General features: G+C 34.3%; 1 protein-coding gene across 4 annotated transcripts in view; it reads left to right on the forward strand.

The window, feature by feature from the left end:
* LOC136225914 (ADP-ribosylation factor GTPase-activating protein AGD4-like) overlaps positions 1-17,101 on the forward strand; it is a 37,239-nt gene that overhangs the window by 10,886 nt on the left and 9,252 nt on the right. For all 4 annotated transcript variants that reach the window (XR_010687377.1, XM_066014083.1, XM_066014081.1 and 1 more), the window contains 9 exons: positions 322-384; positions 4,930-4,974; positions 8,425-8,490; positions 9,731-9,778; positions 9,872-9,967; positions 10,060-10,101; positions 13,451-13,666; positions 14,521-14,652; positions 16,120-16,335. Coding sequence is in view for 3 of the 4 variants with exons in the window: in XM_066014083.1 (XP_065870155.1) it covers positions 322-384; positions 4,930-4,974; positions 8,425-8,490; positions 9,731-9,778; positions 9,872-9,967; positions 10,060-10,101; positions 13,451-13,666; positions 14,521-14,652; positions 16,120-16,335 (924 nt within the window). In the remaining variant the exon portion in view is untranslated. The remainder of the gene's footprint in view (positions 1-321; positions 385-4,929; positions 4,975-8,424; positions 8,491-9,730; positions 9,779-9,871; positions 9,968-10,059; positions 10,102-13,450; positions 13,667-14,520; positions 14,653-16,119; positions 16,336-17,101) is intronic.

The following is a 17,101-nucleotide window of genomic DNA, read 5'->3' on the forward strand; positions in this document are numbered from 1 at the left end:
GGATCAACTTGATGGTCTTTCATAATCAATACGAGTTGGTGAATAGGAAGCATACTTATTTCTCAATGGTGAAGCTCTATGTTGTTGTGTATTTAGCCCATGCTACCTCCTTAGTTAATGATATTGCATGCAAGCGAATGCAATGATTGAATTGAAATAACATATCCTTTTATGATGAAAAATCTGAATGAGGTTTTTAGAAATGCTTTTGAAGTTAAGGATCAATATTTTTTCAATATACCAAAAGAGACCACTATATTTATCTTTCTGTAGTTCATCTGAATTTTTTCATATTTAGCTTGTGACTCTTCTCAATTTCAGGTGGAACATGTATTAATTGATCGACTGGTGCAATTTATGGACGGGGATCTAAAAAATGCTAAGGTGGTTTGTTGTATATCTATACCTTGTTTAATGAAAATAGAAAATTGCTCCCCACAAGATATGTTGAGCTCTACATTCCCTTAGTCGGTTTGGTCAGTCGCCGTTGGATCTAGACTTATTAGAATCCTAGGATGGAGATTAAAATCATCCTAAGGCTTAGATCTAACAAGCCAAGATCTAACATGGACTTACCAAATTCATTTGGTCAGTCATTGACCAGGTGAAAATCACGTCCCCTAGTTGTGCTGTCATAAGCTAAATTAACCATGATATCAACATTTATGTTTTTACATAGTTCCCTAGTAAATCCCTTGTGTCTGCAAAGATTTTTTTTTTTTTTTTACAGCAAGGGTGATTTTATTTATGTTTTGGTGTTACTATCTTAAGTGTTGAGGGAATTGTTCATGGAAAGAGTAAGATATTGGGGGCACAAAGAACATAATGTAATGATGAAGGTAATAGAAGCAAAATTGGAGGTTATATGGCATAAAAAAAAAACCAACTGATATAAAAGTTTAAGGTGATAGGTATGGTCCACTAATAGCTTTTATATTTGTTGTGGAGAAAGTAAAAGTATACTTCTCATTTAGATGCATAGAACTCACATCTATTTATACATATCTAAGGAAACCCATATACTAATAAGGAGACCCCTTCTAACACTCCCATATACAACCTTACACACTCTAACACTCCCATACAACCTTACTGATAGAGAATGGAAATATAAATAGACACACGAAATCACCAAACTCTGGTATTCATTGATGAAATAGTAAAATTGGAATTAAGTCAACATAGTAGAAAAGAAATGATAGTTGATTGAGCTCTCAGTCAATCCCTTCTCTACCAGAATGGTAGAGCCCTACCTCTGCACTAGGCAACCAAACATTAACAATGATAAAATTCTCAATACCCAACTCTCCCTTTCCACACTCACAAAGACCCTCCTCTGGTAACACACTTCTCACTTTACAGCTCAGCAAAACTAACTACTAGTTTGTCCTGACGTGCCTTTCCCTTTTCTGGTAATTGGGAGACCCCATCTATTAATAAGGAGACCCCCTCCTAGCACTCCCATATACAACCTCACACACTCTACCGCTCCCATACAACCTTACACACTCTAACACGCCCCCTCAAGTTGGAGTAACCAGCTTGAACCTTACACACACTAACACTCCCATATACAACCTTACACAATCTAACAATATGTTAACTCTAACTCCTCCTCACGCAAATGCCCACTGGGATTGAGCTGTGTACAACATGTACCCATTCTACCATGTGTTGAAATTTCATTAATAAATGGAAATGGTAGGATTTGAACCCTCTACCACTTGGTCTAAGAGACTTCGGTACTATGTCAAATGCACGAGAGAATGAGAAGAATGTTATATTTTGTATTGGAAAGATACAAGTATTTTTAAAAAGAGTCAAGCTGAACTAGGAAAAATAATGAATTAAATTACTATGATTGTGCTATAATAGTTGTGATTATGCTAATTGCATTATGTAACAACTATTTACATATAATCTGTAACACTCCCCTCCAAGTTGGAGCATAGATATATTTATCATGCGTAGCTTGTCACAAAAATAGTTTACCTAAGCTTCATTTAAGGCTTCCGTGAAACTCTCCACTCCAAGTTGTTTGTCAGTCTTGACCTACACTGTAGAGATTAGATTATGCTCTAACTTCTCACAAACAAAATGAAAATCAATTTCAATATGCTTGGTTCGTTCATGAAACATTGGATTGGAAACTATATGAAATGCTGCATGATTGTCACATCATAACTTAGCCACAGTGGAGATTCTAAACCCAAGATCATATAGGAGGTGATGAATCCACATAGTTTCACAAACAGATTATGCCAATGCTCGATACTTAGATTCTGCATTGGAGTGGGATACACCATGTTGCTTCTTACTTTTCCAAGCGACCAGATTCCATCCACCAAAAACACAATACTTGGTAGTAGATCTCATATCATCTTTAGATCCTGCCGAGTCTGCATTCGAAATACATTCCAGCAGAGTAAATGCATAAGAAAAACATTCATTTTGAGTATGACCATGTTTCCTGTACAGTAATCCTTGTCCAAGTGTTACTCTTAAATAACATAAGACCTGTTTGAGAGTTGTCCAGTGATCAATGGTGTGCGAAGAGATAAGTTGATTAACTAGCAACACTGACAGATGATGTTATATCTGCTCGTGTCACTGTAAGGTAGCTTAGTTTTCCAACTGTCTATATCTTCCAGTATCTTCAAATAAATCTCCATCTGACGTGAGATGCAAATCCAGGGAGAAAAAAGTGTCAGAATAATCTATACTAGGTCTGAGCATAACCTTTTTGCTATAAGACGAACTTGTAAACAAGCCATTGAACCATTAGAGTTGACTTTAACAGCAAACACCCATTTACATCCAACAACTTTCTTTCTAACAGGCAAAATCCCCATATCCCAAGTTACATTAACATCTAAAGTATTCATTGCTATTTTGTCATGGCATTGCGCTAGCCAGGTTGAAATAAGGTCTCCAAGATAGGCTTAGGAACAATTACAGTATCAAGGGATGTAACAAAAGAACATGAAACAAAGGTGGAGATAGGATACCTACAAGTTCGTTTATCTCTGCGAAGTGCAATAGAAAGATTAAAAACATCTGGAATTGTATTAGATGGTGGAATTTTTGGATCTGATGGAGAAACAAAGGTTGGTATTGAATTGGAATCTGGAGTGCTTGACCGGCTTGAATACACTTGACAAATAGGAGGTTTGGATATTTGTATAGGCATATTTTGGGAGCTTTTATGGAGATGGTATACCAACACACTGTTAGTATCTTTTCCTTGTGTTGCGTTGTTTGTTGGTGTGGAGAAGAAAGGGATATATGTTTCATGTAAGTAACATTAGAAGACGCAAGGTACTTATAAGAGAGGGACAAAACCACCTATACCCTTTCTGAAGACGTGACTCGTGAGTAACCAAGAAAGACACATTTCAAAGCTTTAGGGTCGGTTTAATTGCATGTGGACAAACATCCAGACAAAGCAACTACGTTAAAAAATGGTTGCAGAAACAAGAAATAAGGGGTTGTATATGCTTATGAGACTCCGGGTAGGCCCAATCATAGAATAGAACATGTCGACACACGGCACGAGACAGTAGAAATGGTTCTCACTCCTTCAGGTGAAATAAGGTAGCTTGACTGGGAAAAAGGACACTATAAAGGATCTCCCTCTGTAGAACTGAGGAAGGCATTTGATTTATTGAAAGAGCATACCGTTGAGATTGCATCAGCCCAAAAGAGTTTGGGGACATGGGTTTGAAATAGAAATGCTTTCGTTATTTCAAGAAAATGTTGATTTTTGTGTTCGGCCACAAGCCACACCATTTTGAAAGGGTGCATCACACATGAAGATCGAAGTATAACAGTTTGCAGAATGAGAGTTCGAAATGGTTCAGAAAAGTACTCTTTGGCATTATAACTTCGAAGAGAGTGGATTGAAATATTAAATTGAGTTTTAATTTCAACACTGAAAGTAATAAAGTGAGAAAACAATTCAACACAAATTTTCATTAAGCAAAGCCAAATTGTTTGAGAATAATCATCCAGTAGAGTAACAAAATACTTAAAACCAGTTTTAGACACTTCAGGACATGATGTACTAATTCAAAAGGAAAATCAGCCCTTCATTGACTCGTCGGACAGAAGATAAGCTATGGTGTTATGCAAACTGTCAAGACTCGCAATCTAAAGCAGATAAACTCTGAAATTTAGGGATGTTCTAACCGGCAATGCTCTTCAAAAGGATTTGAGACACAAGAAAAGGTAACAGGTTTGATGACGTTTGTATCAAACACATAGAGACCTTTAGATTCCCGTTGTCTACCAATAATCTGCTTTGTCATAAGATCCTGAAGCAAAGAACGATTGGGGAAAAATGAGATAGAATAATTTAAAGATTGAGTTTGCTAATAGATATCCAATTGAAAGCAAAACCAAATTACATTTAAGATAGACGTATAGTGTTAAAACCATTGACAAAGTAAGTTGTTCCATCAACTACGGTGACATTCAGGAAATATTTTGGATTGGGAAGAAAAAACGCTAGAATTGCACTTGTTAGTTTTACAAGGTATATTATCAGTCAAATTGCACTTGTTATTTTCAAGAAAGTATTTTTTTAAGTGAGAAGAGAAAATCATATATATCATATATTTATTAAGTAGAGAAGGCATGGAAATGTAATATGGATGGCGGTAAATAGCATGTTTGATTTTTTCATAACAATTGTCTTTTTTCATTGGCAATACAAAGGTCAAAGAGTGGCAAGTAAAAGTAGTAACCCAAACAAATCATAAACAAAGGAGAATATACTTGCTATAATATATAACATTTATTACAAAGAGAGAAGGCGAAGGGTGAAAAAATTGAAATTAAATTTTGTTATGTTAGGATTTAACACCTTTTGATGTATTCTGTTCGCTATTTTTGGTGCTGACATTATATAGTAATTTTTTTTTTCTGTAGGAATCTCGCAAAAGGTTTGAAAAAGCCGTACATGCTTATGATCAGGTATTGTGGATGAAAAGGGTTTTGTTTTTGTGGAAAATTTAATGGTTTAATGCTGAAATTTATGGTGGCATGGTGTGATAACTATAATTGATGGTTTTATATGCGTAGAGAGCAAGCTAATTGCCAATGGATATTCCTATATAGCTCTTTCGTTTATCTTTTGTTTTCTTCTCTATTAATGGGTAGGGGCTAGAAAAAATTAATAAAGAAAACAAAACTTTATTAGATTGCAGAGCTGCTTTCTTTCCCGTAGATTAATTGAAATGGCTCTCTGTTATTTGCAGTCTTTTTGTTTTAAATATTTCCTTCACATGGTATTGAAGAGTTCCATACTATGTAGATGCATCTTATCCAAGGGGAAGATACTTTTTACTCACCAATACTACAATGTTTTGCTCACTACCTGTATCAGTATGTTATTCTTCTATGTTAGTGTCATTCTACACTATGAAATCACTATTGGAGTAAGCCAATGCATGGAATGTTTGAAAGCAAATTTCGTTGGGTGTATAATTAAACTTATCAATGGCATGGAACTTTCCTTTGGCTAGAATTGCTGGTAGCGTCCTGTATGAATTCCCAAATTATGAACTTCTGTACCGTTCTATATGATGTTAGTGGATCATCTTAAAATTTGTGATAAGTTATGGAAGGTTGGATAGAGGCAAATGTAAGGTTGCCAGAATATAATATTATAGGAAGATCCATATTGGTAATAATTTATGGACTTGATTGTGGAATATCTCATTTCTTTTCTTTTCTTTCCTTAGGTAACTGATGAAAAAATAAGTACTAAATTTGAAATGCTGAATATATAAGTGCTGAAAATATTAAATAGTGTAACTGTTTGATAAATACTAAAAATAAGTACTGAATTTAAAAATATTAGTTGATAATGATTAACTTAAAATTTTAAGTTAAATATTTTGATGTGATTTTTTGACTTAAGTGAAATTTGTAATTGGTGTTATCAAACAAGCTAAAAACGATTAAGCACTTAGTATGAATTTTAAGTGCTGAAACTAGTTATCAAACAGGCCCTTACTGCTTGTGTACTTGCTAAAAGAAGGCCTCAACAAGCCTTTGTCTCCTAATTGGTGTCTCGGCCTTTTCTCTTTATATGTGAGTTAGATAAGGCAATATGAAATAGTTTTTATATTATTTTATGTCCAATTCTTTTCAAACTTTGTTTATTTTAAATGAAGTGATTTTGGGTGTAGAAAGATACCAAAGTTCCATAGATTTTTTCTTGTGTTTTGTGGAGTATCTGGATGGAGTTGAGATTGTTCCTTTAATTTTCCCAGGGGTTAACATGACTATTCTATGAGTTGGGTTTCAAAATATATATTGGGATTATACCTTTCAGATTTTGTTCGCTTGCTCGTATGACAAATGTGTAACCTATCTAGCTTTATATCTTAGTCTTGAAGCTTTTGGGTTTCTTAACAGCATATCCTATCAGTCTTTCGGCTCCTCTAACCTTAGTTTGGTTGCAAATAGTTTGTCCTTAGGGAAAACCATAAAGAGCACTGGCCATAGTTGCCAGTGTCAGGCAAAGAGTCCTTTTTGGCAGGTGTCTGTGATTTTATTGTGCAGGCAAGGACATGCGTACAATCGGCTAGGTCTCGCATATGTTTTAGTTCCTTTTAATAGAAGAGACAAATGAAGCGAAAGACTATTTGTGTTATTTCAATATTTTATTAAGTAATTCTGTCAGGTGTAGTGCATTATAAGAACCATAGCAGTTTAGATGCTTGACTGCATACAAAAAAAGGAAGATGGAAAAAGAAGTCAAAATGATAAGATGGCGTTCTTGTGCATTTCATTCTTGCTAATACTTATATTAGTTTTCTCATTTTGCAAATTGATTATTTTAGTTGCTTTTACTTGAACTTGTTTGTTGTGCGCTCATGTGGCCGTCAAATGAATAATTGGTGCTTCTTTGGTTGATCATTTAGACCCCATATTAGGGTTCAGCACTCAGACCACTCAACTAACCAATTAAGTACAAGCTAATCCAAAGTTTGATCTTAAAGTTGGAAATCTCATATTTTAAGCAGAAGCTGGTGTCTCATTTAAATTAACTATTGGATACTGACCTCTTGTTGCTGATAGCTTATTGAGTGCAACGCTTTGACTTGGGGTTAAGGTGCAATTTAGCACCCTACATGTATTGGGATTGTCAATCTAGCCCTACTGTTAACTTTTCATTAATTGTGTTCCTAAAAAAATTGCCCTTGACCTTCATGCTAATAGTCATGAAATCCCTTTTTATTTTTGCATGTAGAAAACCCTCATTTTCTTTATGATGCACTTTGAAATGATTTGGAATGAAAGTTTTCTTTCCGATAATTTTATTTATGGCTCCAAATAAATGGTAAATGATCTTCGTCATCTTATGTTGTGTACAGTTGAGTATAATATGTGTTCATACCAAATTTTGGATAAGAATATCCCTTGATTGGCGAGTGACATGACCACTAGCTTGCTTAAATGGCAATCTTCTAACAAAAGATGAAGGTCAAGGGCAAGATTGATTTTTAAAGCAAACATTAGGGGTAAGATTAATAAAAATCAATGGTAGTAATTGACAATCTCAATATACGCTGAGGGCTAAACCCCTTTGAGTTTGCATAGAGCATTAGTTCTTATAATATATGCAAATTAAAGTATAAAAACGTTTCTCCCTATTTTTAGAGATATAGAATTTAATCCTCAATTGTAAGTCATAAATTAATATTAGCTCTAAACTCGGGTTAATTACATCCACGGTTCTCCACCTATAAGAAATGGAACAGAGTTGCCATAACTCTTTATTTTGTCACGACAAACCCCTCACTGTTTGACACTATAAAAAATGGAACAGAGTTGTCATAACTTTTTATTTTGTATGACAAACCCCTCGTCATTTGACATTTGTCACACCTGTTACTCTTTTGGCCTGAAACCAAGAAACCCAATGACGGGAAATAAGAAAAAACAAAAATAAATTTCTTTTTTCTTGCATCCCTAATCATCGTGTCAAAAAGGTAGTAACTTGAGACCACGTGGCATCTTTGGCAAATGAGTTTGCTTATTTCAGGTCAAAAGTACAACAGAAGAAAAAAAAAAAAGTCAGTCAAACAGCGAGGTGTTTCTCCCTATAAATATACAGGTTTATTATGATAGTTGGAGGATCATGGGTGTAATTAACCCCTCTAAACTCCAATTCTCTCAATTAAAAAATCCGCCTTTTTTATTTTGAGTCAAGTTTTCGTTGGACAAATGTAGTTGAAGGTTTAAAACTCATATAATAAAGCATAGTTTAAATTAATAAAATGCACAATCACGTGGAATAGTTTATATTTGGTTCTTCAGGTTTGGAAGCTTAACTTTGGTTCTTTTAGTACTTTTATTTCTTGTAATCAATTAAAAGTGTTAAGTTGCTAACCCCTAATATTTCTTTGGCAGTCACGAGAAAAGTTTGTATCTTTGAAGAAAAATACCCGTGGAGATATTATTGAAGAACTAGAAGAGGTATGCATTAAATCTTTTAATATATCCTCTACTAATGAACCATTGCACCGTAGACTGTATTTGTCATGAAAAATGATGAAGTAATTTCCCTTGGTCCTATTTTATATGCAATGACAAGAAGTGGAAGCAGTAAAATAAGCTGCATAGGCAGTGTTAAAACCTGCGAAGAAACATATAATCTATGTTTTCCAGTTTTCTTTTTTGTTTGTGGTTCAAATTTCAGTGCACTTGGTGCTGTCTAGAAGTTCGATTTCTTCACTGAATAATAGTTCTGGGTTAGTTTTGGTGAATTTCATTTTGCTTGCAACTTGGACCAGAAGTCACCTTGGGTATAGCATATTCGCTTGACGCTTAGAAACCATTGTGGTAGGACTTGATGAAACTAATGAGAAGGCCCATATTCATCTATCTAACAATCTAAATGCAGCTATAGCCATTGTTAAAGATATAAAATTACTCTTCGGGTACTTGTCAAACAAGTTTGAGCTTTTAACAAAAGCTTTGAAATTATATCATGGTTGCTTCCATCTGGTTATTTATATTTTTCAGCACTACCTAAGACTACATTTGCCTCTCCTCACTTTAAGCTCAAATGCTCAATAACATTTCGTTTGTGGTGGTGTGCTAGATAGAAATAGAAAAGTGTTTTTTGGGTTCTCGTATACAAGGTTGAGCTTTCATTTGCACTTTATTACCATAACCACTTGACTGGAATGAAGGAATTATATTTTGTTGGCACCTCTTAATTGATGGGTACCACTTTTCATGGAAAGCTAAAAAGGGAAAAGGGGTGTTTTTTTTTTTTGTCATTTTGAGAGCTTGAGGAAAATTGATATTGAAAAGATTAGGGATCTAATGCTAAGTGTTCAATGCATGATGAACATACTAGATATTGGTTAATGCACATATATGCCTTTGGAAAATATTTTGTTTTAAGAAACGAGTTTCCAATTTTTTACAATTACAGAACGGTTACCCGAAAGGTTTCCTTGGAGTTTACAAGAGTTTCAGAAACAGAAAAATTCCTAAATGTGGAAACGCTTCTTCAATATTAAAGTTGCTTGCATCATAGATTGTTATGAATGTTATAGTTTATGCTGCTTGAATAACAATTAAAGAATTTGCAGGTGTATTTTTTTTGGGTCATATTTATATATTGCTGAACAAGCTGTTTTTAGCTTTGATTTGATTGCATTTATATGTTGCTTCTCTTCTCTAAATGTCATTCATTCTTTAACAGGGTTTGCAGAATTCAAAATCAGCTTTTGAGAGAAGCCGCTTTAATCTAGTGCGCTTCTGTGCCATTCCTATATAGCATTTTTCCTAAATGTTCAGTATATTATTTTTCTAATGAAACCCAATTCTTTGTTAAGGAATTCAGGTTAATGCAGTTGTGAATGTTGAAGCAAAAAAGAAGTATGAGTTTTTGGAATCGATAAGTGCTATTATGGATGCTCATCTGAGATTTTTTAAGCTGGTGTTCTTTTTTCATCCATTAGCAACAACTTTATTCTATATGCATTAAGTGCTCTTTTGTGTGGCTGAACAATTTTCTTTGTTTATATTTAGGGGTATGACTTATTTAGCCAAATGGAGCCATTTATTCATCAGGTGAGAATGTGGTTTACCCTTGGTTAGATAATTTTTAGTATCATCTTCTTAGCTTGCAGAAGGGTTTTCTTTAAATCATTTCGTTACCTTGATAAAATAAATGTTATTTCGAAAAGAGAAGGCCAAATTGTGGTCTTAGAACTATGAATTAACAGTAAGTTTAGAAAATGAAAAGTTATTCTGTACGGTATAGACAGAAGTTAATAATACTATTATTGCTTTCCATTTCTGATCTTCTCGTTTGCAGTGATATTGATACATACTGAAGTTGTTGAAATTGTGTAGTAAGCATGACAAAAAAATTGCAGTGGTATTAATGCATATGATTGTTTCTGTTATTGTTTCTTCTAAATATTATGTTAACATATTCTTAACATTTTCTCTCGTCAATTTCTTATATTTTAAAACACCATAATGTGGAATGGAAGACAAATATAGAAAGCCTAGAAAGGTTTTGTTTTGGCCCAAAAGTCGAAACTGAACAATCTGAGCGGATATTTTAGTAATTATTATTTGGTTATTCCATTAGGTCTAGTATTTTAAGGTAATTCAGTTTTTGGTTTTTTGACTCAATGTGCACCAGCGCATCCTTAATTGTTAATTAATGCATACTTTTTTTTTTTGCCACATCACAGGCATTTTGCTGCATTTAAAATCAATTAGGTTCTCTGCACATCCATCTCCCTTTTCTTTTCTTTTTCTCTCTTTTGTAACAGGAATTTGAATCATAAACATATTGATACTGTAGAAGATACGATGACAAATAGAACTAAGATGGTGCAGAGGAAAGAGTTGCGAAGGCTTAGGGCCTGTCTTTTATTGGAAGAATACAGTTGTTTATGGTTTGGATTGTCTAGTTTGTATTAGATTAGGACTGAGTCTTGGACTAGCAGTCCAAGTGAACTTGATTTCCTAGTTAACCTACCTTTGGGTTACAAGAGTTAGACAAGGATTTGTCTCCTTGAGATAGTCGGACACTTGATGTATATATATATATAGAAGATTCATTAATGTTAATATTGTGTCTGTAAATATGGTATCAGAGCCACAAAAGGTTTAAAAACCGAACATCCTAATCTATGGCTTTCTGAGAACAATTTGAAATGGAAATCAAGAAAAAAATTCTGGACGTATTCATCTTTTCGCTATGTCTGTTTGATTCTAAACCCTCTCTCAATCTTCCAATTTATAATTTAATTTTTTCTTCGCATATTTTTCTTCTCCCTCACCATTGTTTTTTTTTTCTCATCCTCAAAGGTTAGTCGAACCCTTTTCTCTTTAGGGTTAGAGAATTCAAAAATCTGCTTAGTTCTCCATCAATCGTTTATGTGATACTGGTCACTAAATTTGTAGATGAATCAATGTAAGATGCGATGCAGAAGTTCATCAATGGTGGTTTACTGTGTCTATTTGTTTAGCTCTTTTTGCTGTTGAAAGTTTTTCATAAAGCAATTACAACTCGTCTTCTCAGTCCGATCGTTCGGTTGTTTTTTTGTTTTTCTTCCTTCATCGTCTGCTCAATTCAGATTATCTGATTTCGTTTGTTCTGTTCAAACCATATCTGTTTAAAATTTTTTCACTCCGAATTTTCTCAATTGTTCTGGTTCCCTCTGATTTGATTTATTATTAATATTTTTTTCCTATCTGTTCATCAGCGTAGCTTTCCTCTCTTTTTATTTATTCTTTCAAAATCCAAAATATGCTTTAGGGTTCTATTGTTTTTTGGTTCCCGTTTTTCTGGTCTCCCTTTTCTCTAAACCTCTTCTTCCATTCTATGTTTCTGCTTCCTTAAGTTTTTCAATTTTCCATTGATTCTAGGGATGGCAGTTTAGTTGATATTTTGAGTCTTTTCTTCTCTTCTCTAATTTTAGGGATGGCGGTTTAGTTGATATTTTGAGTCCTTTCTTCTCTTCTCTAAAGGAAATTGATGTTTCCATCCTCTTCCCAATTCAAACCCTAACTGGAATTTCCAGTTTCGGCTCTTTTTCTTCCGTCCAATTTTTTAGGTTATGCTATGTTTGTCCCGGTGAGGTTATGTTATGCAGATGAAAATGAAGGCAGTTTGCACAAAGTTTGTGCGCGTAGAAATGTTCAAAAATGTCTTCAGTCTGATGATCATAGAATTAGCTGTCTTGCATAGTCCTATCTATGCCAGCAAAAGATTTGCTTGATTGTATGACGGTTGGTCTGAGGACCGTCCATCCGTTTGTTCGAGCTTCGGTAAACTCGTCTTGAATTGTGGGGATAGTATAATGACTCCTATGGGCCAAAGACCTTTTTCTCTTTCTTTAGGCCAATTGCCACTTTCTGGTTCTTTGATACAAGCTGACGGTTCGTCCACTCCCTGTTCAGCTTGAGGAGGAGTATTGGAAGAATACAGTTGTTTACAGTTTGGATTGTGTAGTTTGTATTAGATTAGGACCGAGTCTTGGACTAGCAGTCCAATTGAACTTGATATCCTAGTTAACCTAACTTTGGGTTACAAGAGTTAGACAAGGATTTGTCTCCTTGAGATAGTCAGACACTTGATGTATATATATATATAGAAGATTCATTAATGTTAATATATATTGTCTGTAAAAATTTCCAACATATTATTATAATATCTTTGTGGTGATGTGGCCTCTTACTTGGTGGATGGGAGAAAGGAATGCATTTAGGCCACGCCAATTGAATTTACATTTTGAGTTCATTCATTAACTCCTAGTTGGCTGTTATATTTTGTGGTGCAACTAAGGTTGCTCCTGGATATCTCATTCACATTCACTCAAAAAGTAACAAGTGGGTACTTGGTGCTTGTCTAGCATCTTGAATGTCAAGTTTACAGAACAAATTAGGGATGCATCAATGGACAATGGTTGTATTGGCAAATGAAAAGAGAAACTGAGAAATATGTATGATGATAGAATGCAATTGTGATTAACTAGAAAAGCTGCAGGTAATTGCATTATATTTGTGCAGCAGAGGTTTGCTTTTTCTGTTCTATGATTTAAAAATAGAAAAGGAATTTGGGGGAACTGTAGGCTTAATTGAGGCTGAATATAGAGTTCTATTTTTTTGCAAATTTAAAGATCAAATTTCCAGTGTATATATTCCATTCAGTTAGAATATGCAAATACCACATATCTAGACTTCAAGCATTGTCTGAAGTAGCATTGTTGATTTGAATGATTTACTTGATACACGTTGATTTATTTATTGTCACTGTATATGCGTCCTTTGGGTGATAGATTGACATGGTCACAAGTTCATTGAGAAATCGTATATTTTCTCTGAGTGATTAAATTGGACAAGCTTGGCATGACTTCCAAGGAAACATAATTTATGATGAATATTTTTCCTCAAACAGGTTTTAACTTATGCACAGCAATCAAAAGAACTGGCTAATACCGAACAAGATAAACTTGCAAAACGGATTCAGGAATTCAGAACCCAGGCTGAGTACGAAAGTAATCATGCTTCTAGTGATACAGAGCCTTCAACAAGCGTTGACGGTCTCCGTGTTGTTGGTGTGAGCTCATATAGAAACGTAGAAGCAGTTATGCAGCATACTGCAAATGGGGAAGTAAGTTGTTGGTTTTCTCTTTTCTTTTCTGCCCTCCCTCCCAAGATCGTGTAACCAAATAGAAGGCTCACTGCATGTGATGCCCTTTCTTTCCCTTAATTTGCATCGGGTGTTATGAAATTTCCTCAAGCATGATATGAATTTTGTGATCAATAGTGGGACCATTGTATAAAACTGTTGTTTCAGAAGGCAGTCCCCAAGACTACACTAGTTGTTCTTTAACTATTTTCTCTCTATCTCCCTCTCTCTGTTTTCTCTTGTTTTAAACTTGAAAAACATGTGAAGTCATCCTTGTCCTGATGGTAATTTTAAGCATATTATAATTAAGATTGAGTTGAATATTTGATCTTTGATATGCTTGAAATATGGTTGAGTGGGAAAGGCAACGAGTGATAGGAAATTCTTGGTGCAAGACCATTTGGTTCATGCTGTGTTTTATGCTAATGCTAGATAGTGCTTTGTATATGTATTTCTTCCATCATCCTAAATGCTTTTCTGGCAATATTTTTTTTTATTAGAAGATTGAGAAAAATATTGCAGTCCTCTCTCTCTCCAAAGTTTTCATGATTTACTTCAATTAAAGCTAGTTTCTTAAAACAAATAAATAGCAATCGTAATAATAAAAAAAAAAACATAAGACCCACTCAATCAGTGGGAGCTAGTTTCATGCTTCAATTAGTTTTTCGGAGTTTCATAGCACAATTTGATAGCTGAATGAAAGCGTTTTGTGCAAGTTATGTACTTACACTACAATAGTTGTTAATTCAAGTTATATGACACTTCATCAAACACTTCCATCTTTTCTAGTCAAAGAAAAAATAGTTGTTGAGGTATTTTCTTTGTCCATTTTTTAGGTCACGACTCTCAAACAAGGATATCTATTAAAACGTTCTGCTAGTTCGAGGATGGATTGGAAGAGAAGGTTCTTTGTATTAGACAGTCAAGGGACTTTGTTCTATTACAGGAATAAGGGTAATAGGCCAATGGTACGTGTTCTTTTATCTTAATCAACTATGATCAATCTATTTTAGTTAGAAAATTAGGGATTTAGGCATGCATAATTTTGGAAATCTATTTATTGGGATCAGTACATAAATGCTAAAGATTACAAACTTGCAGCATCATGAAAGACAGACATATATTAGTATTTTAATAGCTGGAATATGTGTTGAGTTACTCCATGTAACTTTCATAGAGTCATTGCCTTTGTGAACTCCATAATTTGTTTGAATTCACCTTCACTAAAAGTTGTTCACCTGCCTTGAACTTCAGTTTTCCTATCTTCCAATTGCTTGTATGTAATTATATAGACCCAAACACAGAGCAAAATAGAGCTTGTATTGATAGTTCTTCTCTGGTAACCATAAAGGAACAAGATTACAGTACTGCAAAACACAAAGGAAAAATGAACGAGACTAAGCTCAACACCTACTAGAGGAGAAATCCGCTCTCCCCAAATAACCATACGGCTAAATTTGTACCTTATCCCTTCATTTTATAAAACTTCACACTGCTTTATATATATATATATATATATTATCCTTTTTTAAGTAGCACCTAGGATGGCGCCTAGCTTGGGCGATTTGATGTCTGATCACCTTAATGGGGCATAGCACTTTTAACAACACTAGCTAATATACTGTATATTATCCAATTTTGTATAATGATCTTCTTGGATGTCTGTGATCCATGCTTCAGAAAATAACAATATTATGAAAATATTGATATGACTCTCTCTGTAAGTAGTTGGCTTTGCTCAGATTAGATATAGTCGATACTAAACCAAGATAAATGGATCATCTCCCAATAGCTATATAATATATGATTTCATCATCTCTTTGATATGTATTTCAATAAGCATACTATTGTGGCATTTTTTGAGTGGCTTGTCATACTAAAGTTTGGTAAAAACAAGAAAGCACGCAAAAATTGGAAAGATGTATGGTACGGGTGTCCAATTGTGATGTTGAATACACAAGAGTTCTTATTAAAAAGATGTGTATGGGTAAAGAAGTTCATCTAGGAGTTTTAAGGCATTCCTTGTATAGAGTTGTACATTATATGCCAGTGCCTGATTAGGATCAGAAGTGATGAGTCATTGGCAAGGGCCCTTACACTGCAACTGTTCAGCGTGGACATGAAAACTGGTCCACTAGACGTAAATGTTTATATTTATGCAGAAGGGCCAGTTAATGAAAAGGTTGATACTTTTGGCTAGAGACTACGAGTAAATAGTTAACTTTTCTTCATTATCATATGGAGCTTGAATACTGTTGCTTTCCTTTATGCATCTGATAATATATTCACATTCTTATATTTGTGCATCTCTCAATTTCCGTAGAAATTGGAATATGCCCTGAGTTGTATAAATTAAGCAATAATAGCAAAAAGTTTAGAATCTGGTTTAGTTTTACCCTTGCTGTAAGTTCATATTATATTTCTGTTCCTATCAGGGCTTTCAACATCGCTCAGTTTCCTCAAGTGAACATAACAGTAGCGTCTTTGCTAGATTTCGTTCAAGGCAAAATAAAGCATCCTCACTTAGTGAGGGAAACCTAGGTTGCCATGTTATTGATCTTCACACTTCAACATTAAAGATTGACTCAGATGACTCAGATCTAAGACTATGCTTCAGAATAATATCTCCTTCGAAATCGTACACATTGCAGGTGATATATTGGTTCTACTCGTTTTTATTTTTTATTTTTAATATTTCAAGGCTTTTTTACTTTGTGGATGATCAACTTGTGTATTCATCTAGGTTGTATGTCTAACGGATGGAAATCTTATGTGCAATGTTGTAAGCTGATGAGGATAATAGGCACTTAATTATGTTGCAACAAAAATTCCGTTGATAACAACATGGAAAAAAATTATTTCGATCCACTCAGGATGCAAAGCATTATAGAGAGTAGAAATGACATAATGATTTTGAGGGTATTGGAGTACTATGAACCAGGGACTACTTGGTAAATGTTATAAAGGGCTAAATAACTCCTTTAGAAACAATTAGGAACATTTTATAGTATATGCTTAATTGATTATATTACATTAGAATAAACTATATGAAATATGAGAGAAGAAATTGACATGTCAGATTCAGAACTATTTTGCTGTTAGACATCCTTTTATGTCCTATCTGTAGTATTGTTAACATATTATGTATTGTTCCAATACCCATATGCATTTGGTGGTCACATCTGTTTTGAGAAGGACTGCTGACCAACAGAAACTACAACCAATTGGCTCAATATCCAGTTTCTGTTGCCTACCATTTCAGTTGTTGGCCGTTGATAGAAGTGGTGCTCACAACCATATTCTTTAGAGGGTCCCTAAACATTGGTGAACATGAATCTTGGTCAAATATATTTGGTTCAATAGTTGTCACTTCAGAATAGCCTCTTCATCTCTGCAATCTCACTTTAGCAACTGGTT

This window comes from Euphorbia lathyris, chromosome 4 (assembly GCF_963576675.1).
Source record: "Euphorbia lathyris chromosome 4, ddEupLath1.1, whole genome shotgun sequence".
Taxonomy (NCBI): Eukaryota; Viridiplantae; Streptophyta; class Magnoliopsida; order Malpighiales; family Euphorbiaceae; genus Euphorbia; species Euphorbia lathyris.